Source organism: Podarcis gaigeae (genome assembly GCF_964106915.1).
Source record: "Podarcis gaigeae genome assembly, chromosome: 10".
NCBI lineage: Eukaryota > Metazoa > Chordata > Lepidosauria > Squamata > Lacertidae > Podarcis > Podarcis gaigeae.
In genome coordinates, this window is record NC_139686.1 from 19,751,943 (window position 1) to 19,769,969 (window position 18,027).

The window sequence follows — 18,027 nt, forward strand, 5'->3', positions numbered from 1 at the left end:
CTGCGCTCTCACCTGGTTCAGCTCGCTCTCGGCCGCCAGGCGCAGCTTAGGGTCGATGGTGCCCTTGAGCGCCTGGATGATCCGGTTGGGATCCATGTCTCTCCGATGGCGGCGGGCGGGTGGGGGGAGAAGGAAAGGCGCCTCAGAGAGAAGGGCCGCCGCCGCCGCCGCCGCCGCCGCACACAATCCCCAGCTCGCCTCTCCCCCTTCGCCACACGGGAGCCATTCACCGGTTTACGACAGCGCGGCTGTCGCGAAGGAGAAGATGCTTTGCGCCCCGGGCGCTTTCCTTCTCGTCTCTCCGCCTCCCCGACTCTCTCGCGGTGCCCGAATGGCAGGCGCCATGTTGTTGTACGGAAACGAAACACACATTGCCGAGCCAAGAAAGAGAGAGGGGGCGGTCTAGAGCAGCCGCTCCCGCCCCGCCCCCGACTGTGGACTTTTTAAAGATGGGGGCGGCCATGGTTTGTTACGGAGAGCATCCGCTGTAGTTGGAGCAAACGGGGGCTTCTCTCCTTCCTTTCCCTTGTTGGCTTCCAGCTGATATGGGAAAGTAGGGAGGCCGATGCTACGAGGACCTGTTGCTGGGACTTCGCTGGAGGATCCATTGGCCCGGCAGGTTGTGGAGCTTCATCTCTCCGAAAGTGTCTCACCTGCTGGACAGGGGAGTGGCGCGCAGCCCTGCAGCTGTTTTGGGCTGCGATTCCCTCAGTCCCAGGCTAAAATCGGCAGAGGCCCTTCCTTACTTTTGGGTACTAGCTAGAGGGAGGAAGCTGGTCCTCACAGGTTGAACTTGACGTGAGTTTTAAAGGGGTGTGACAAGAGACCTCATGCGCAACGTGGATGCTCAAAAAGGCGAAGGCTCTTACGTTCGTGTTTAGGGATTCCTCCCAGCGTTTCGCCTTTCTGCCAACCCCGCTGGGGGTTTGGGCAATGCCCACCCAGCCACCCTCCCAAAAACAAAACCTGCAACTTGCAGCTTCTAATATGTCATACCCCATTCTATGATCTTCAGTTGTGAGCAGCTTTGAGGGGGAAACCGCCCTGAGACCTCCAGGTATAGGGCGGTATATAAATTCAATTAATAATAATAATGGGAGCTTACAAATACTGAGGGTGGGGGAGGTAATCAGTCCATGTTATCTTACTGAAATATACTCAGAGTCGCGAAGTGATTTCATGCTCTTTATTCAGCTCATAGTGGTGAGGAGGAATGAATGAAAGTCCCCTCAAGGTATCTGCTTTATATACATTATTTACACAATGGGCTGCACATGATTGGCTAATTCCGGAATTCTACTGTAAGCCAATCAGGTTGTGGATTCACTTAAATCTGGAGCATGATTGGGTGGTTCCTGCCAACCAATCATACTGCTGCATTGTTCTAGGACCAATCCGACTGCTGCATTCTGAATCCTATTGTTCTAGGACCAATCAGACTGCTGCCTTTTGGATCCTATTGTTCTAGGACCAATCAGACTGCTGCAGTTTGGATCCTATTCGACTCAGTACATAACACCCCTCCCCTCTAAGTTCCAGTCCTGCCCGGGAGGTCGCATTCATAGTCCTCAAGGTACGCTGGCGGCCTACGTGTCCGTTGCGGCCTGTGGTGTTCCCTGGTCCGGTGTTCAGGTTCTGGCTCGTGTTCCAAGGATGCTGGCTGTGATGGGGCTGTTTGGTCTGGCGCAACCGGCTCGCTCAGTCGTGGTTCTGGTTCCGGTGTCCTTTCGGCCTCACGGGTCCTCTCTGTATTTACTGATTCTGCCTCTCCTGCTGGCCCCTGCTGCTCTATGGGCCTCACTGCCCCACTGTTCCCTTGGGACTCCTCTGCCCTTTCCTCCTCCTGGGTTTCTCCCGGGAATCGTCGCCGTATCTGGTCGCAGTGGCGGCGCCAGCATTGCCCTCCATCCGTTAGCACCTCGTACGACACAGGGCCAGTGACCCTGGTGACTGTGGCGGGTACCCATGCTGGGCCTGCCCCAAAATTCTTTGCGTACACTGGGTCCTGGGCCTCGAAGGTCCGGGGGTTCCTGCCTTCCCCCACCACTACCTCATCCTGAGCTCTATCGGGGTGAAGGCGGTCCAATCTGATTGCAAGGCGCCGACCCATTAGTAGTTCAGCGGGGCTCCGGCCAGTCGTTGAGCTGGGGGTGCTGTGCTGTGCTAGGAGGAATGTGGCAAGGCGGTACTCCCAATCCCCTTGCGTCATGCGGCGAAGGGTGTCCTTGGTGGTCCGCACCATGCGTTCTGCTTGGCCATTGGTGGCAGGGTGGAATGGCGCCGAACGGATGTGGCGGATGGCGTTCTGCGCTGTGAAGGTTTGGAATTCTCCTGACGTAAATGCAGTCCCGTTGTCTGAGACGAGAGTGTCAGGGAGCCCGTGGGTTGCAAACAGCCTGCGTAGTACCCGGATGGCTGCGGACGTAGAAGTGGACGGTACCAGTGCGACTTCCAGCCATTTGGTGTAGGAGTCCACCACTATGAAGAATGTTTTCCCCTGAAAGGGGCCAGCGAAGTCCACATGCAGGCGTGACCATGGTGCTCGGGCGGACTCCCAGGACTGGACTGGGGCCCTTGGGGGATCTGGGCGGGATTCTTGGCAGGCCTGGCAGTGTTTGACCCAGGCCTCTATCTCTCCGTCGATCCCCGGCCACCACACATAACTCCTGGCAAGGGCCTTCATTCTTACTACCCCTGGGTGTGTCTCATGTAGGGCTGTGAGGACCCTTTTGCGGAGGGGCTGGGGAACAACGACCCTGCTTCCCCATAAAAGGCACCCCTTGTGGGCCGACAGTTCATGTTTGCGGGTTGTGTAGCCAGCGAATTCTGGCCCAGGCCTGCTGCTGGGCCATCCCCTCCACACCCAGTCCAGGACCCGGGAGATGACCCTATCTTTCTTGGAGTGGTGTGCAACTTCTTGTGCCTGAATGGGGCGGTCGGGAAGCAGCTCCAGGCTCATAACCTCTTGTGCAGGTGCTGGGTCGGGGCCTGTTTCCGGTAGTGGTAGCCTGCTGAGGGCGTCCGCATGGCCCATCGCCTTCCCCGGGCGGTGAATCAGCGCATACTGGTAGCTGGCAAGGAAAATTGACCACCTGAGGACACGAGGAGACAGCACTTGGGGGGTCTGCTTTTCGGGGGCAAACAAGCCAAGCAACGGTTTGTGGTCAGTCACCACGGTGAAGGGCCGCCCGTACAAGAAATCATGGAATTTTTTTACTCCCTTCACAATTGCCAGACCCTCCTTGTCGATTTGTGAGTAGTTCCGCTCGGTTGCGTTGAGTGTCTGGGAAAAGTATGCCACCGGTACCTCTCTCCCATCCGGGAGTTGGTGTCCCAGGACAGCGCCAATGCCATAGGGCGAGGCGTCGCATGCTAGCACCACCGGCAGCCTCTCATCAAAGTGTGCCAAGACCGAGTTTGAGACAAGCAAGTCCTTGACTGCCTGGAATGCGGCCTCCTGGCGCTGGCCCCACACCCAAGGGGCCCGCTTGTCCAGGAGTCTGTGTAGGGGCTCCGCTACCGCCGCCTTGTGGGGAAGGAAGGAATGGTAAAAGTTCAATAGTCCCAAGAAGGCCTGAAGTTCAGTCTTGCTCTTGGGCGCTGGGGCATCACAAATGGCCCGTACCTTGTCCCCAGTCGGGTGGACCCCTTCTGCGTCCACCATAAATCCCAGAAAGTCCACCTGAGGCACTCCTAGTAGACATTTTTCCCGCTTCACCTTGAGACCCGCTGTCTGGAAACGGTGCAGAACGGTGCGGAGGCGGTCCTCAAACTCCTCTGGTGTGGGCCCGGCAATCAACACATCATCGAAGAAGGGGGTGACGCCAGGAATCCCTTTAAGGAGCGAGTCCATTAGATTCTGGAATATGCCTGGTGCCACGCTGACACCGAATTGCAGCCGCTTTACCCTGAACGCTCCTCTGTGCGTCACAATCGTCTGTGCCTCTGCTGTGGCCTCATCTACTGGCAGCTGTTGATATGCTTGGGCCAAGTCCAGCTTGCCAAAAATTTTCGACCCAGCCAGGGTAGCAAGGACATGGCTGACCACTGGCACTGGGTATGCATGGGCCGTGAGGGCCTTGTTTATAGTACATTTGTAGTCTGCGCAGATGCGGACCGAACCATTAGGCTTGACGGGTGTGACGATTGGGGTTTCCCAGGGGGCATTAGGCACCGGCTCCAGCACTCCTTGCTCCACTAGCCGGTCCAATTCCTCGTCTATACGTGGTTTCAGGGCGAACGGGACCCGGCGGGCCTTGAGCCTGACTGGTCGTACTGCGGGGTCAAGCTGTAGAGCAATGGGGGGGCCCGTATACTGTCCCAATTTCCCATCGAAAACCCCTGGAAATTCCTTGCATATAGCGTCCACATCCACTTGTAAGGTAGTGTGGTTCACTCCGGTGATGGCTAGTCCCAGTGGTCCAAACCATGCCAATCCCAGTAAGCTAATGTAGGGGCCCTTGACCACAAGCAAGTCCAGTTGCCGCGTCCGCCCTCGGTATTGCACCCTGAAGGTCCCCACCCCCATTGTGGGGACCTTACGTTTCTGGAAGTCCCGGAGGGTGAATGGGGCCGGCCTGAGTTTGGGACCCCCAGTAGGACACAGTTTCCTTAAGGTCCTTGCCGAGATTATGGATAGATTTGAACCCGTGTCAAGCTCCATGCGGCATGGGGCTCCCTCTATCCGTACCTCTACATAAATTTTCTCTATGTTGGGGTAGGGCAACTGGTATACCTGGAAGTCCGTGAGCTCCGTCGAGTTGCCTTGGTGCGTTGGGCCCCGGGACCTGGGGCTCTTGGATTGGTCATCTGATGCCTGGCGTCGGGTGGGCCGAGCCCGACACACCCGGGCGATGTGTCCCAATTTTCTGCACTGCCTGCACTCTGCATTGCGGAAACGGCAGGTCCTCCTCTCGTGAGTTTCCCCGCAGCTTGCGCAGTTCCCTCCTTCTCGTCGAGGCAGCTGTGGTATGTGGGCTGCTTGAGTGCGCTGCTGTACTCGGTGCACCTCCTCCCTGTCAGATCCTGAGTCGTCAGTGAGGTCTTCGTGGTGGACCCTCGGTTGGGATGGCAGGCTCGGCCGTGCCTCTTGCGTCGACCTCTTGGCAGCTTCCGTTGCCAGGGCCTCCTCCAGAGCGACCTGGAACGTTAGGTCCTTCTTAGCGTAGAGTCGTTGTTGCAGTTTCTCCTCCCTCAGGCCACCGACGAGGCGGTCACGAAGCATGTTCTCCAGCTCTGAGAAGTTGCAGAACCGGGCGGCTTGGCGGAGAGAGGTCACAAACCCAGTTATGGTTTCCCCAGGGGCTTGCCGCTTTGCATAGAAGGCATTTCGACGAGCCACCACTGAGGGTTGCGGCGAAAAGTGCCCCTTCAGCTGTTCCATTATTGTTTTGTATGGAACAGTAGCGACGTCTTCAGGCGCAAGGAGAGCCCGGGCGATTTCAAACGTCTCCTCTCCGCAGACGCTGAAGAATATCGCCCTCTTCTTGGCGTCTTCTTCATCGGTGACCCCTTTGGCTTCTAGGAGGAAGGTGAAACGGGAGGCGTACGCTTCCCAGTCTCCCGTTGCTGGGTTGAACGGCGAGAAGCTGCTGTCGGTTGCCATTCTGAGTTCCTTGTGTCCCGGAGCTGAAGCCTGGATACACGGTGCGAGGCAGCGGTGCGGCAGGTGGCGGTGCTGCGGTGCTGTGTGTGGCAGTCAGCTCAGCGGGATCCCATCCTCGTCGCCAGTGAAATATACTCAGAGTCGCGAAGTGATTTCATGCTCTTTATTCAGCTCATAGTGGTGAGGAGGAATGAATGAAAGTCCCCTCAAGGTATCTGCTTTATATACATTATTTACACAATGGGCTGCACATGATTGGCTAATTCCGGAATTCTACTGTAAGCCAATCAGGTTGTGGATTCACTTAAATCTGGAGCATGATTGGGTGGTTCCTGCCAACCAATCATACTGCTGCATTGTTCTAGGACCAATCCGACTGCTGCATTCTGAATCCTATTGTTCTAGGACCAATCAGACTGCTGCCTTTTGGATCCTATTGTTCTAGGACCAATCAGACTGCTGCAGTTTGGATCCTATTCGACTCAGTACATAACACTTACAAAGTAATATGAGTGCATTAGGCTGCTATAGTAAAAAAAAAAGTTATAAATAGCACCTTAATTTGTTGGTTTCCAAGGTCGCACAAGCCTGCTTTTTACCCAGAATACCCAGTCTGGGGGGGGGGACGGGACGTGATGCTACTGCTTCTTTGGTCTGACCTGCCAAACATTTAAAGGGGTGTGTACACAGCCCCACCCGTTGTCGTCATCCCCCACCAAAAAAAATCCTGGGAACTGTAATTTCCCCCTCACATAGCTACAGGATTCTTTGTGATAAAAATGTACTTCAAAAGATTTTGTGTGTATGCTGAGTACTACAACATTGGTCCAGAAGAGGTCCACCTAGAAATCTTGTACTCATCACTACAATATTGACACACATTAGATAAAATTTATTCTGGCAAGAGAAGCACTCTGCTTGTTGTATGTATGAATAAGGGGCATATACATTTTGAGTGGCAGGTAAGGATTTCTTAACTGTATATGAAGCAGTCCCCAGCAGCTTTGGTGACAGTGCAAGCATAGCATAGTCCATTTCAGATCCAGGAGTTCACATAGTGCTGTATGTGTGAGCCAATTAATCATAGAATTGTAGAGTTGGAATCTCAAGGGACATCTAGTATTCCGATCCCTTGCAATGCAGGAATCTCAACAATGAAAGTGTAGCAGAGGATATGAATATTGGGTATAGTGTTTGATCTTCAACACAGCTACTACTAAAAATGCAAATGCACACTAGCTTTTTAAAAAAATATATTATTAGAGATAGATAATTTATTACGGTCGGAGACCAGCTTATAAAACACACTTGGGGAATGGTCCCAGAAGGAAAACAAACAATTAAAACAATGTACAAAAATAAATTTAAAATTTATAAATGCGCCCAGACACTGAGGTCCAGCTCCGAGGGCCTTGTGGGGGTTCCCTCAGTGCGAGAAGTGAGGTTACAGATGCAGTGGCATCAGAAGCCAGCAAAAAACATGGTGAAACAAAAGTTTTCAGCATGCACCAGAATTACACCACTGTTTGAATCATGCCTTTTTCTATGGGGAGGCCATTCCATGGAGTGGGTGCCACTGCAAAAAAGGTCCTCTTCCTAGTTAATGCTAAATTCATTCAGGTAACCTGATCATTATAAAAAATCTTTCACATGTGTACTGGTCATCCCCATCATAAAATGTGGGATATGTGTAAAGATAAGGACCCATCCCTTATCTCTTTTTGCTGTTTTCAGTAGTGCTTCGTATGCAAGGAAATGTGAAATCTGGGGCTTTACATTATAGAAAAACTAGAATGAGCTTAAGAGGCATAATAATAATAATAATAATAATAATAATAATAATAATAATAATGCTAACCATAAGGAATTCCACCCTGACCCAATGAAGGTGTTCAGTGGGGTACGAAGAGGGGGCATAGAAAAAAGAGTTACAAAAGAGTGCACAAAGGAAGGAAATGTTAGAATTTACCATCAGGTGAGAATGTTACTTGCCCCAAAATGGAAAGTAGTAGTCCCAGCAAAGGAAGAATGGATACAAAAACTTACGGAATATGCAAAAATGGCACAACTTATTGGAAGAATAAGAAATCAAGGTAACAAACTTTTTATAAAAGAATGGAAATGGTTTATTGAATATTTACAGATAAATTGTTAACAGATAAAAACACTGGCAGGATTACTGTAATAACCTGCAGCTACGCAAGAGTATATATTAAAGGAAGATAAATAAATGAGTAAGTTTGGATATGCAGAAGATATTAAAAATAAATTTAAGGAACCGCAGAGAAGGGGAAGGAGGTCAAGTTTTAAAATGTCAAAATGATTGTAAAATCAGTGAAATGCATATATCTGAAAAGTATAAATAAAATTTAAAAACGGTGAAAGAACTAACCATCAATGTCCATTCTCTTTGGGAGAATCAAGTGAATCTGAGTGTGGGTTACTGTAAGCAAAGCTGTGCAAATGAGTTTCAGATGCACTGCCTGTTTGTTGGCTTTGCATAGTTCCAAAATGTCTACCCTCCTCAGCTGTGCTTCGGCAATGAGTGATAGGCATTGCAGTCCACCACCTGTAAGGCCACAGGGTCCCTCTCCCTGCCTTAGGAAGAGGGAGCTTATTAGCTGTCAAGTAAAAGGCAACACTCCCAGAACAACATGGGAGCTGCAGTCCCCTTTTTGCAGCTGAGACTGCCCAGGTTTCCTCCCCCCCTCCAAGTTGTCCCTGTACAAGGAAGCTCTATTAAATCAGAAGTGCTGTTGTGAGGATAAATTTGCAGTAATTGTACAGGTTGGAAGCAGATTCCCTCCACCTACCTTTGGGAAAGTAAGGGAGGGAAGTAGCAAACTGCCCCGTCTGAATCTGAAGATCAAATAAACACACAGGGTCACTGTAGAAGACTTACAGTGGGAGAGCAAGTAGGAGTGGAACCTGAAATATATTTGAATAACCCTGCCTACGGAGACTGGAAATAGCTCAATTCAGGGTGTGCTTCCACATGATTAACAGGTTAAGAAACCATATACAAAAAATCTGCAGCTAATGTTGCATGGCAGTGCAATGCACACATATTCCAAGAAAAATGTGCAGATATAAGTCTAAAATCGATTTCATTTCACACCCTGGGACAATAAAATCACTTATGGCCCCGTTAATCCTTGATAAAGTTAAAGGTAAAGGACCCCTGACAGTTAAGTCCAGTCGCGAATGACTCTGGGCTTTACTGGCTAAGGGAGCCAACGTTTGTCCGCAGACAGTTTTTCCGGGTCATGTGGCCAGCATGACTAAGCCACTTCTGACAAAACCAGAGCAGCACATGGAAACACAGTTTACTTTCCCGCCAGAGCAGTACCTGTTTATCTACTTGCACTCTGACGTGCTTTCGAACTGATAGGTTGGCAGGAGCTGGGACCGAGCAAAGGGAGCTCACCCCATCGCAGGGATTCGAACCGCCAACCTTCCAATTGGCAAGTCCTAGGCTCAGTGGTTTAGACCACAGCGCCACCCACGTCCCTTGATACCCACCCACAAAGCAGACTGAAGTACAAGGTTCCATATGCTTACTTGCAAACTATCCAAGCGGAGCTCCAGCTGCACTAAAGCTTCCATCCCATTGGCCAGTTTTAATATTCCACTCTGACATCTGAAAAACCTTTGTTTATACAAAGCAATCCTTCAATTCACTTTTTACTTTAGTTACAAATCCAATTCTATGTACTTTGAGCACTTTGAATGTCGAACAGGCATTTCTGTAGAACATCTGCAGCCCTCCAGATGTTTTGGTCTACAACTCCCATGATCCCTAGCTAACAGGACCAGTGGTCAGGGATGATGAGAAGTGTAGTCCAAAACATCTGGAGGGCCAAAGGTTGGGGATGCCTGATGTAGAACCTTGCAAGGTGGGCCTTTTTTTTGGGGGGGGGGTATAACTGTCTAGTCCAATGTGTGGCTTAAGGGCTACATGCAGCTACCAAGGCCTTTTCTGAGAGTCTTCAGCAACATTTGATGCTCCCCTCACCTGCAGCCCTTGCATACCCTTCCCAAAGCTTAATTAGTATTTTCCCAGCTTTAGGAAGGAGGTGGAGGGCTCTAGAACCCTGCCAGAGCCTTGCAGCTCCTTCCCAAAGCCAGGTAGCTGTGATGTATGTCCCATATTTTGGCCTTGCTTCCTTGTGTGCGTGCACACACACAAGACAGTGTGTGGCCTGTGGGCTCCATCTTAAAGTACTCTTATGGCCCACTTGCTATGGAAAGTTGAGCTGCCCTGATCTAGAATGTACCCCAAGGTATTAGCAATATAATCTAATTTGCATACTGCTTCAAGAAATGTGGTTGGAAAATAGTCTAAACAACAAATACTATTTGAACAGTTTGAACACTTCCCCTCTCTTGCCCAATATTAGGGCAAGAAGTCTAACCACATGTGTGTGACGCTTACTTCAGATAGTTTGAACCCAAAAGAAGTTAAGAGTTCATCACCTTAAACAGCTGATAGGAAACAATTAGTTTTAGGATGCATTAAAAGCTATAGCAACTTTGGTGATTGATGAAAACATTAAGGGTGTTTTAAGGCTCTTTGTACCAATATTCACATATGCAGCATTGGAAAGCTTGCAAGATTTAAGCCTTATAGATGAAAACCTTGCCTTTTATGCTGTGAAACGAGTGGTTGGGACAATCGCCAGTATACAGCCACACAATCAGCTCCAGAAAAATGAATGTAGGGCATCCTACAGCAAAAGTCTTAAAAGGGCAGGACTTTGTTTCAAGTGAGCAAAGGAAGACACTACCATAAGTGTCACTTAATTAAACCTATTTAAAAGGCTATGCATGAGCTAGTTTTTGTGTTAGTGAGAAGCTGAACACTGTTACAACAGAGCAGTTCTGGAGACTGCTTCATGGGCGGCAGAAGTAGCAGGTAAAGGTTTTACCCTTAAGATGCAAGTCAGATTCTATGCGCGCGTGCCCCCCCCCCCCAAATGTGTGCACCGTGGGCAGCTATACTGGCATATCCAGCTCTTGCTGTTGAAAACAGTATTCTTGCTAACATGTCAGATGCAACTAAGTGCTAACAGCAGCTCTTAATTTTAACAAGTGTTTCAGCAAAGGACTAAAGTACTATAGAGGCCCATACATCCATGTGTGCAAAAACTAATCAATGTAGACATTGACCTGAGGAACTTTCAATTAGTTAAATAGCAGCAAGAAAAAATTGAGAACTGGTTTAGAGTGTTGCCCCAGATATAGAAGGACTTCATTTCCAAGTAGCAGCACTGGTAGGTATCAAGGAGGCAGCATTATCAGTAGGACAAGGAACTGCCAGAAAACAATTAGGACTAGTAAAATATCACTTGAAATATTTTTGGGAATACATTTACTATTACATTTCCCAGTAGATGTGGAGTGTTCTCTCTCTCTCTCTCTCTCTCTCTCTCTCTCTCTCACACACACACACACACACACACACTGCAGGAAAGAATGACAATAACTTTGAAGCTTACCCATGTCTTACATTCACAATAGCACAAGCTGACTACAGCTGTATAAACTTGATAAAGTAATGGGGAAAGGTAACTTTGAAAGTCATCTCCCAACTTCTTGCTTTGGATTGTATCCAACCAATTTCTACTTAGAGCTGACCCTTTTAAATTAATGGACCCAATTCAGCCAAGGGCATTCATTTTAGTGGGTCTACTCCAAGTCTTAGATTGCATATTTTTATAAGGGAAAGTAAGAACATATGAAGCTGCCTTATACCGAGTTGGACCCTTGACTGGTCATCGAGTTTTAGAAGTCTACTTTGACAAGCAGCAGCTGCATCCTTTCAGGTGGGAGTTATGAGGACTGAGTCTGGGATCTCCTGCTTGCAACGCAAATGCTCTACCATAGAATGTGGCCCCTTATAAAGGAGATCATGTGCACCCAGCAGTACAGACATTGATCCTAAGGCATAGTTTTTTATTGAGGCACAAGGCATTGTGAATAGCCTAGACTTGAGGCAAATTTTGAGCAGTGTAGTAAGCTGATAATTACAGTTCAGGGAGAAAAGCAAACATACATTCACAGCTTTACTATCAAGACTACATCAAAACTGATAAAGTGCCACATTTGTGCTGACCCAACTCCATCTCATAGCAAGACAGTTCACCATATCCCATTTCAGAATTATGTGGGTGTGTTTTAAGCAGTTAATGTGCAGTGCAAAACGAGTCTTCCCAGTTTTCACCTTCCTTCACCAAATTGTTTAGAGCAGATCTATTGTAAACATTAGTATTCAGTCTTGATACAGCACAAATCCTGAGAATGTAGAGTACTTCCAACTACTTCCATAAATAGCTCCTCTATGGAGGCGTAACCAAATCTGGTCTCCCTGAAAAAGCTGGAGGACTGCATGATTACTAGCAGTCTCATGATCTGGAGCACCATCATTGGCATATGCAGATACTAGAATCTCTTCATTTTTCATCAGGTTCACATACAGTGGAACATTCACAGCCAACTTCAACATATTGAAGAGGAACACATAAGTACCATTCACAGGACACCTAAACCTACCAAGATGGATATTAAAGGCTTCACCAAGATTGTGTAACAGGGAGTCAAATGTAATAGGTTGGTCTAGAGTTCCAGGAGTAAAGTTAGAAGTTCTACTAGCCGAAAAGGCAGCTCTGACTTGCTGTGGGAAGGCATAGATGTGCACAGGTACAAAGGTGGTTGCTTGGCTCGTCACTGGCATATCAACAGGAGTAATGCTGCGTGAGTCACCCTGCCCAGAGTCCCCACTGTCAAAAGTCTCACTGTCACGTTCTGGGCTGCTCACCTGAGAAGAATCGCTCCATCCTGCTGTTGAAGATTATGAGCAATGGTTAGTTCTGACGTAACCTTAAATTCAGTATTTCTAGCACTCGTTTCTTCAAGCTTGCATGTTTCAAGCAGTTGTTAAAAAGACCTTGTGTATTAGTGACTAGACAGATCCCAGTTAGACTTGTACCTAGTTCTTACTTAGTTTTTAATCATTTTTCTTCAAAGTGAGTGTGGAGATGAATACAATGTTAGAGAGGCTTGGGTGTGGGTTTCTCAGCTGCAAAGCAACTCCAGCTTTACTCAACCAACAAATATACAGCCTCTGGATTGAGTGTGTTCCTCATGCTGCTGCAAGCCAGCTATGCTTTGGTTGCTGTGCTTTATTCATTCTCCCCACCCCATGCTTATCTGCTCCAGTATCTGTTCAGTATTTTAAAAATCTTCTCCACTAATGGCAAGATAACCTCCAAAACACACAGTGGCTCCCTGACTGACAGCAGTTGGTGCTGTGCTCTGAAAAAAGCAGAGCTGCTTCATGGCAAACACAAGGGCCAGTCTATCAGCACGCTGCAAGTCCAGATTTCCTCTTAACTCAAACAGCGTTCCCACCTCCTTACTCTGAAAACAATGTGTGTGTCAGATATGTAACAAGTGCGCTTCCACAGCAAGCTTAGCGTTGAATTGATTCAAGCTTCTCTTCACCCAGAAAGAGTAGCAGAGGTTAAGATGACAATGCAATAGTTCTACTATTATGTTTATGGTGAATAAGCAGTGGCTACATGCTCACCTTGGAAATCAAGACAAATACTTAAATATCTAGTTAACAGAAAACACATTTTGGAAGGTGCAATATTCTTACTACCAAGAAAGGACATATCTTATAAATGTGTGTTTATTTAGTATAGAAAACCAAGTTACCAATATCAACTGAACTGTTAATCAACACTAACTGAACTGATGCATCCTCGTGGCCACAAGACTGCTTTCAGACTCTGCTTCCTTCCCATTTCTCTCAGTTTTCCTCAATTCCCTTCTTCTGAAGTATTCTCTAACACGAGTTCTACCTCGAGCTCTACCTGATGAGCAATTCTCTTCCTGTCTGTTTTCTTGTCTGTAACCTAAAATACAGAAGCTTTAAGGATTTTATAAACTCTGCACCAAGCTGCTAATATGGCTAGACTGGAGGAGCAACTTCAGTACTTCTCCTTGATAATCTGAACAAACCATTAGGCCTACTTTAAATCACCTGTGTATAAAGTGGGCTTACTACTGGCTTGAGACAATAGTTACAGTGAAATGGTTGCTCTGAACTGTTAATTAAGCTAGTCTTGGATTCTCTCAAGCAGAGGTTGACAACCTGGTCCCTACCGCCCACTAGTGGGTGTGTCAGGATTCTAGGTGGGCGGTAGGGGATTCACCGGCACAAACTGAATCCTCCTTCCGTCGAGCACTGGTGGGCAGTAAGGAAATTTTACCATCAAGAAAGATGCATTAGTAGGTGGTAGGTATATAAAGGCTGACTACCCCTGCTCTAGAGAATATTTTCTAGTTCTTTTTGCTCATATGACTCTGAGGTATGGAGAAGGCAGAGCAGGAACACTGCCTTTCCATAAAGTTTCCTTTACAGATGGAACAGGACACCCAGTGATGGGCAACTTCCCATCCACCAGAGAAGGCAGAGGGAGATTTCTCATGGTGAAAGTACCACAGCTGAGAAAACCTTTCACAGTTAAAAGCCAAGTATTAAATAAAAATAAGACAAGAACAAACCCAGCATCTGCTAGAAAGCCGGGATATTTGACTGATCCTCCTTGCTTTGGGCAAATGATTGAAGAGATTAGATATGATCATCTCTCCTCCATCAAGGAGAGCAGGCTCGGAACTCAACTGAAATGACAACTCTCCCCTTCCCCATCATCAATTTTTAATAGCTCTACAAATCATGTTCCTGGGCCAGAAAGAATTAGATGCATCTTGTGAGCAGAAATGGAGCTCACATGGTGCATAAGACAATTGATTCCAGCCAAAAAACATATGCGGTGAAAGAACATCCGATTATCCAATCACTATTGTATGCAGCCCTATGTTGTTTAATTTCAGGTATTACATAATATCTAGGACAGAACTGCATTTTAAGCAATGTCTGAAGTAAACTTACCTCTTGAGGTTGCCTGGCCACTACTAATACCGCCTCGCTTATAGTTCTGCTGGTAATTCAAATCCTAGGAGGACACAAATATTTGTTCCTGTTTAGTCAAGCACCTCCAGACAATATTTACAGCCATATAACATCTACTTCATGGGGAAGGGGAGGGAGAAAAGAAAATTGCTACACAGTGGTACCTCGGTTTCGAACGTAATCCGTTCCATAAGACCGTTCGAGTTCCGAAATGTTCAAAAACTAAAGCATTTACTTCAGGAAAACTCAATATAGAAGCTGTGTGACATGTTCGACTTCTGAAAAGCATTTGAAAACCAAAACAGTTACTTTCGGGTTTTCGGCATTCGAAAACCGAAACATTTGACTTCTGAGACATTCGAAAACCGAGATACCACTGTACCAGCACTGAAGTTTATTGCTGCTTAGTAGACATCAGACGTAGTTAGTCCAACCAACATACTAAATTTCTACCAGCATCAACAGGATGCATATTAAGCACCTATACTTTTAAATTAGAATGTTGGTGTAGAACACACCATTAATGCTACTTCTTATTGGGTGTGGGAGATGTCCAAGTCGGTTATGATTCCTCCTATTGCTCAGAAGGAAGGAAACATGATCAGATTTCCCCCCTTTCTCTACTGGTGTGGTTCTGTTCCAAGGCAGAGGTGATGCCGAAACAACTTTGTAATATGAGACAGCGTGAGAGACTGAAGAACGAAGAAGAGGAGGAAAAGAATAAAGCAGTGTAGCCTGGACCTACTGGTTTCCAAAGCTGAACTTTCAAGAAAAAAAAGATAGCTAGAAGGTAAAAAAATTTATTCTGAAGCATGTATGTGCAAATTGCAATGGTGTATGAAATGTGGCCTAGTTAACATGGCAAATCTGGTGCATTTATAGACAAGGCTGCCAATGTGTAGTGTGTCATGGTGTTGGCAGGTGTAACGACTCATAGAATACAGAATGCAAGTCCTTATCCACTAGGATTGAATTAAAGCTTTTCCGCTACTGTAGTTAGGCAGAAGGACATGAGATACTGTTTTGTGTAAAGGCAATTGTGTGGGAATGTTGATCTTGAGGACCCAGACATTCAGCTTCTGCCAGGTCCACTCAGAGAGGTGTGATGGTTTAAGGGTTGGATGAGGAGAACCGGTTACTGTGCTCCATGGAAAGACAAGCTGCCCTTAGGAATGAAGGTCAGGTCAGTCCAGAATACTGCACATTGGAACAGACACTGGCAACAGCACTGAGTTCCAAGATTCTCCACACTGTTGTGATGGCCATGAGAAAAAGCACACTAATTGACTGACCAGGGAATTGACTTCAGGGAAGTTTTTATAGTGCATTGATGCCCTTGTGGATACCTCCAGGTGGGGAAACCAGTGGCCTCAGGTATACGTTTTAGGCTGGTGTGACTGCATGGCACTTTGATGCACACCTCAACTATGCATCTCCATCCTTTGGGAGGATAGCTCCAGTCAGAAGCAGTGCTCCAGGGGCACCCACTCCTGAGTAGTATTGGGAGAGGACTCCTGGAGAAAGAATATGATCAAATCTTTCCTGCCTTCAAAGCAGTAGGAGGGGGTCATAATCCACTTGGACACCTCTCATGGCCAACCCTTGCTCCAGTATCACTGCAGCTGACTGAATGTGCTTTATTAAATTGATATGAGTGTATATTCCTTGAAAGTGGAGCAAGTTGTAATACCATTGTAGCTATCCATCAGCATACTGGGAACTCAGAAAGATAGCTCCATGACACACACATTAACTTGGCTCTCCAGCTGCTTTGGGACTACAATTCCCATCATCCCTGACCACTGGTCCTGTTAGCCAAGGATTTTGTGAGTTGTAGTCCTAAAACATCTGGAGGGCCAAGTCTGGCAATGCCTGCATTAACCCAATAAACTTGAGAGATATAAACCTAAGTCATGTTGTCAGAGTTAGGATGGGAAGCATGAACACTGAATATATTCAGCCCTTTCTAGATGGCATTTCAATTAAAATTAAAATTAAAATTAGTCCCTACTAAATGATACATTACAATACTCCTCTCAGTCTGGTAAGTCAAATTTGCAAAGCACCATTAACCTGACTATGTGCAAATAAGTACTTGTTCTTTATTCCCAAGCAGGACACCACCAAGGGTCATGTATACTTTCGCAAAGCCAAAAGTCTTCCAAAATAATTACCCTGTGAGGATACTGCACTGAAGGATAATCTCTGCCAGGAAGATGCATTTGGCTATAAAGGCTATTGGGAACAGAAGGTGATCCTCTGTAAACTTCAAAACCTGCTGAACAAAATATGAAATTATTTGCTTTAAGAACTAGAATGATTTGGAGAACTCTAGTAGTTCTCTCCTAGGGGCAGGTCAAATACCCAATAAGTTGCCGAGTACTGAGAGATTCTGACTCTTAGGACATAACTTTGTTTTATGGGTAAAGAGTAACTAAGAAGTTTATCCAGTAATTACAGTGTTAGAGAACTCTTCCTGTGTTAGAAAATTAAGGAGTTCATGACTCACTTTGGCAGCCAGCATTTTCAGGCAAAGGAGCAATGCTCAGTAACTATGTATCTGACTTCAGTTTGAGCACATGCTTACAACCAAAGTTATTTAGGGTCATTAACACTTAAATTGATATTCACCTAGTTTGCAATACCAAATAGCATCTCGGAATTACCACCAACCAAATACATGAGTGTTTCTTGTTGAGGTCAAAATCCAACTAGATATGGACAGCAAATGCTGCATTTGATCTTTTGGCTTAAGTTTCTTCCTTTTCACATGCTACTACTATTTGGTGAAAGTCACTTAAAAAAACAAGACTAACATTGTGGTTGATATGTATGGAGTTATATTGTTACATATGCAATAAACAATTCTTCTCAAAGAAATAAATTTCTTTTTAAAAAAAACAGCTTAAAAAACAACCCCCTGCTTTTGCTTAAAGTAATGGATCAACTTCATAGATATCTTATTTAGGCACTTAAAAGTTGCCCGTTGAGTGCCTGCCTTTTCAACCTTAAGCTATCAAGCAGCTTACAACAGAGAACCACAAAAGAGTTTGATGCACAGGCAGATGGCTGCTCATGAAATGGGACTTCCCTCCTTCTATTTGTGCATGGTGCGCTTACCAATTTTAGCATTTGACTCCATTCTAACCTCAGCCTCTGTGCTGCAGCCACACTTTAATGAAAGGTCCCAACTGAGAAACTTCAGGGGACACAGCGTTACAGCAGAGGAGAGCCTGGGAAACCCTGTTGTTCAAGCAACCAACTGCTGACACAGCTTTGGTCCAACCCAATGTGTCTTACTATTAAAAAACAACAACCATGAGCAAATAAGGTTTTAAAGTTCAGCAGTTTGAATGTTGCCCTTTACTATGTGGTTTTTTGTATTGGCCAACTATATTCTACTTGTACAATGTTAAGATATATCCATTGGTAAGTATTTCCA

The 18,027-nt window shown here is 46.6% G+C and overlaps 2 protein-coding genes and 1 long non-coding RNA gene across 7 annotated transcripts in view; 1 reads left to right on the top strand and 2 right to left on the bottom strand.

Moving 5' to 3' along the window:
• IPO8 (importin 8) overlaps positions 1-799 on the bottom strand; it is a 38,488-nt gene extending 37,689 nt beyond the window's left edge. Inside the window, exon 1 of one of the 4 annotated variants that reach the window (XM_083700063.1) lies at positions 13-799. In XM_083700063.1, coding sequence (XP_083556189.1) covers positions 13-96 — 84 coding nt within the window. In that variant the 5' untranslated portion in view covers positions 97-799. The remainder of the gene's footprint in view (positions 1-12) is intronic. The other 3 variants (XM_083700062.1, XM_083700061.1, XM_083700060.1) reach the window with 3 other exon arrangements.
• LOC310826364 lies at positions 533-18,026 on the top strand. Of its 2 annotated transcripts, none has more exons than XR_014555791.1 (3): positions 533-619; positions 15,230-15,375; positions 17,753-18,026. It is a non-coding gene; the product is annotated as an uncharacterized lncRNA (long non-coding RNA). The 2 variants fall into 2 exon arrangements; XR_014555792.1 differs by lacking the exon at positions 533-619 and adding an exon at positions 12,392-12,467.
• Positions 11,546-18,027, bottom strand: part of CAPRIN2 (caprin family member 2) — a 28,595-nt gene continuing 22,113 nt past the window's right edge. Inside the window, 4 exon segments of the mRNA XM_083699960.1 lie at positions 11,546-12,442; positions 13,357-13,524; positions 14,565-14,628; positions 16,760-16,863. Coding sequence (XP_083556086.1) covers positions 11,877-12,442; positions 13,357-13,524; positions 14,565-14,628; positions 16,760-16,863 — 902 coding nt within the window. The 3' untranslated portion in view covers positions 11,546-11,876.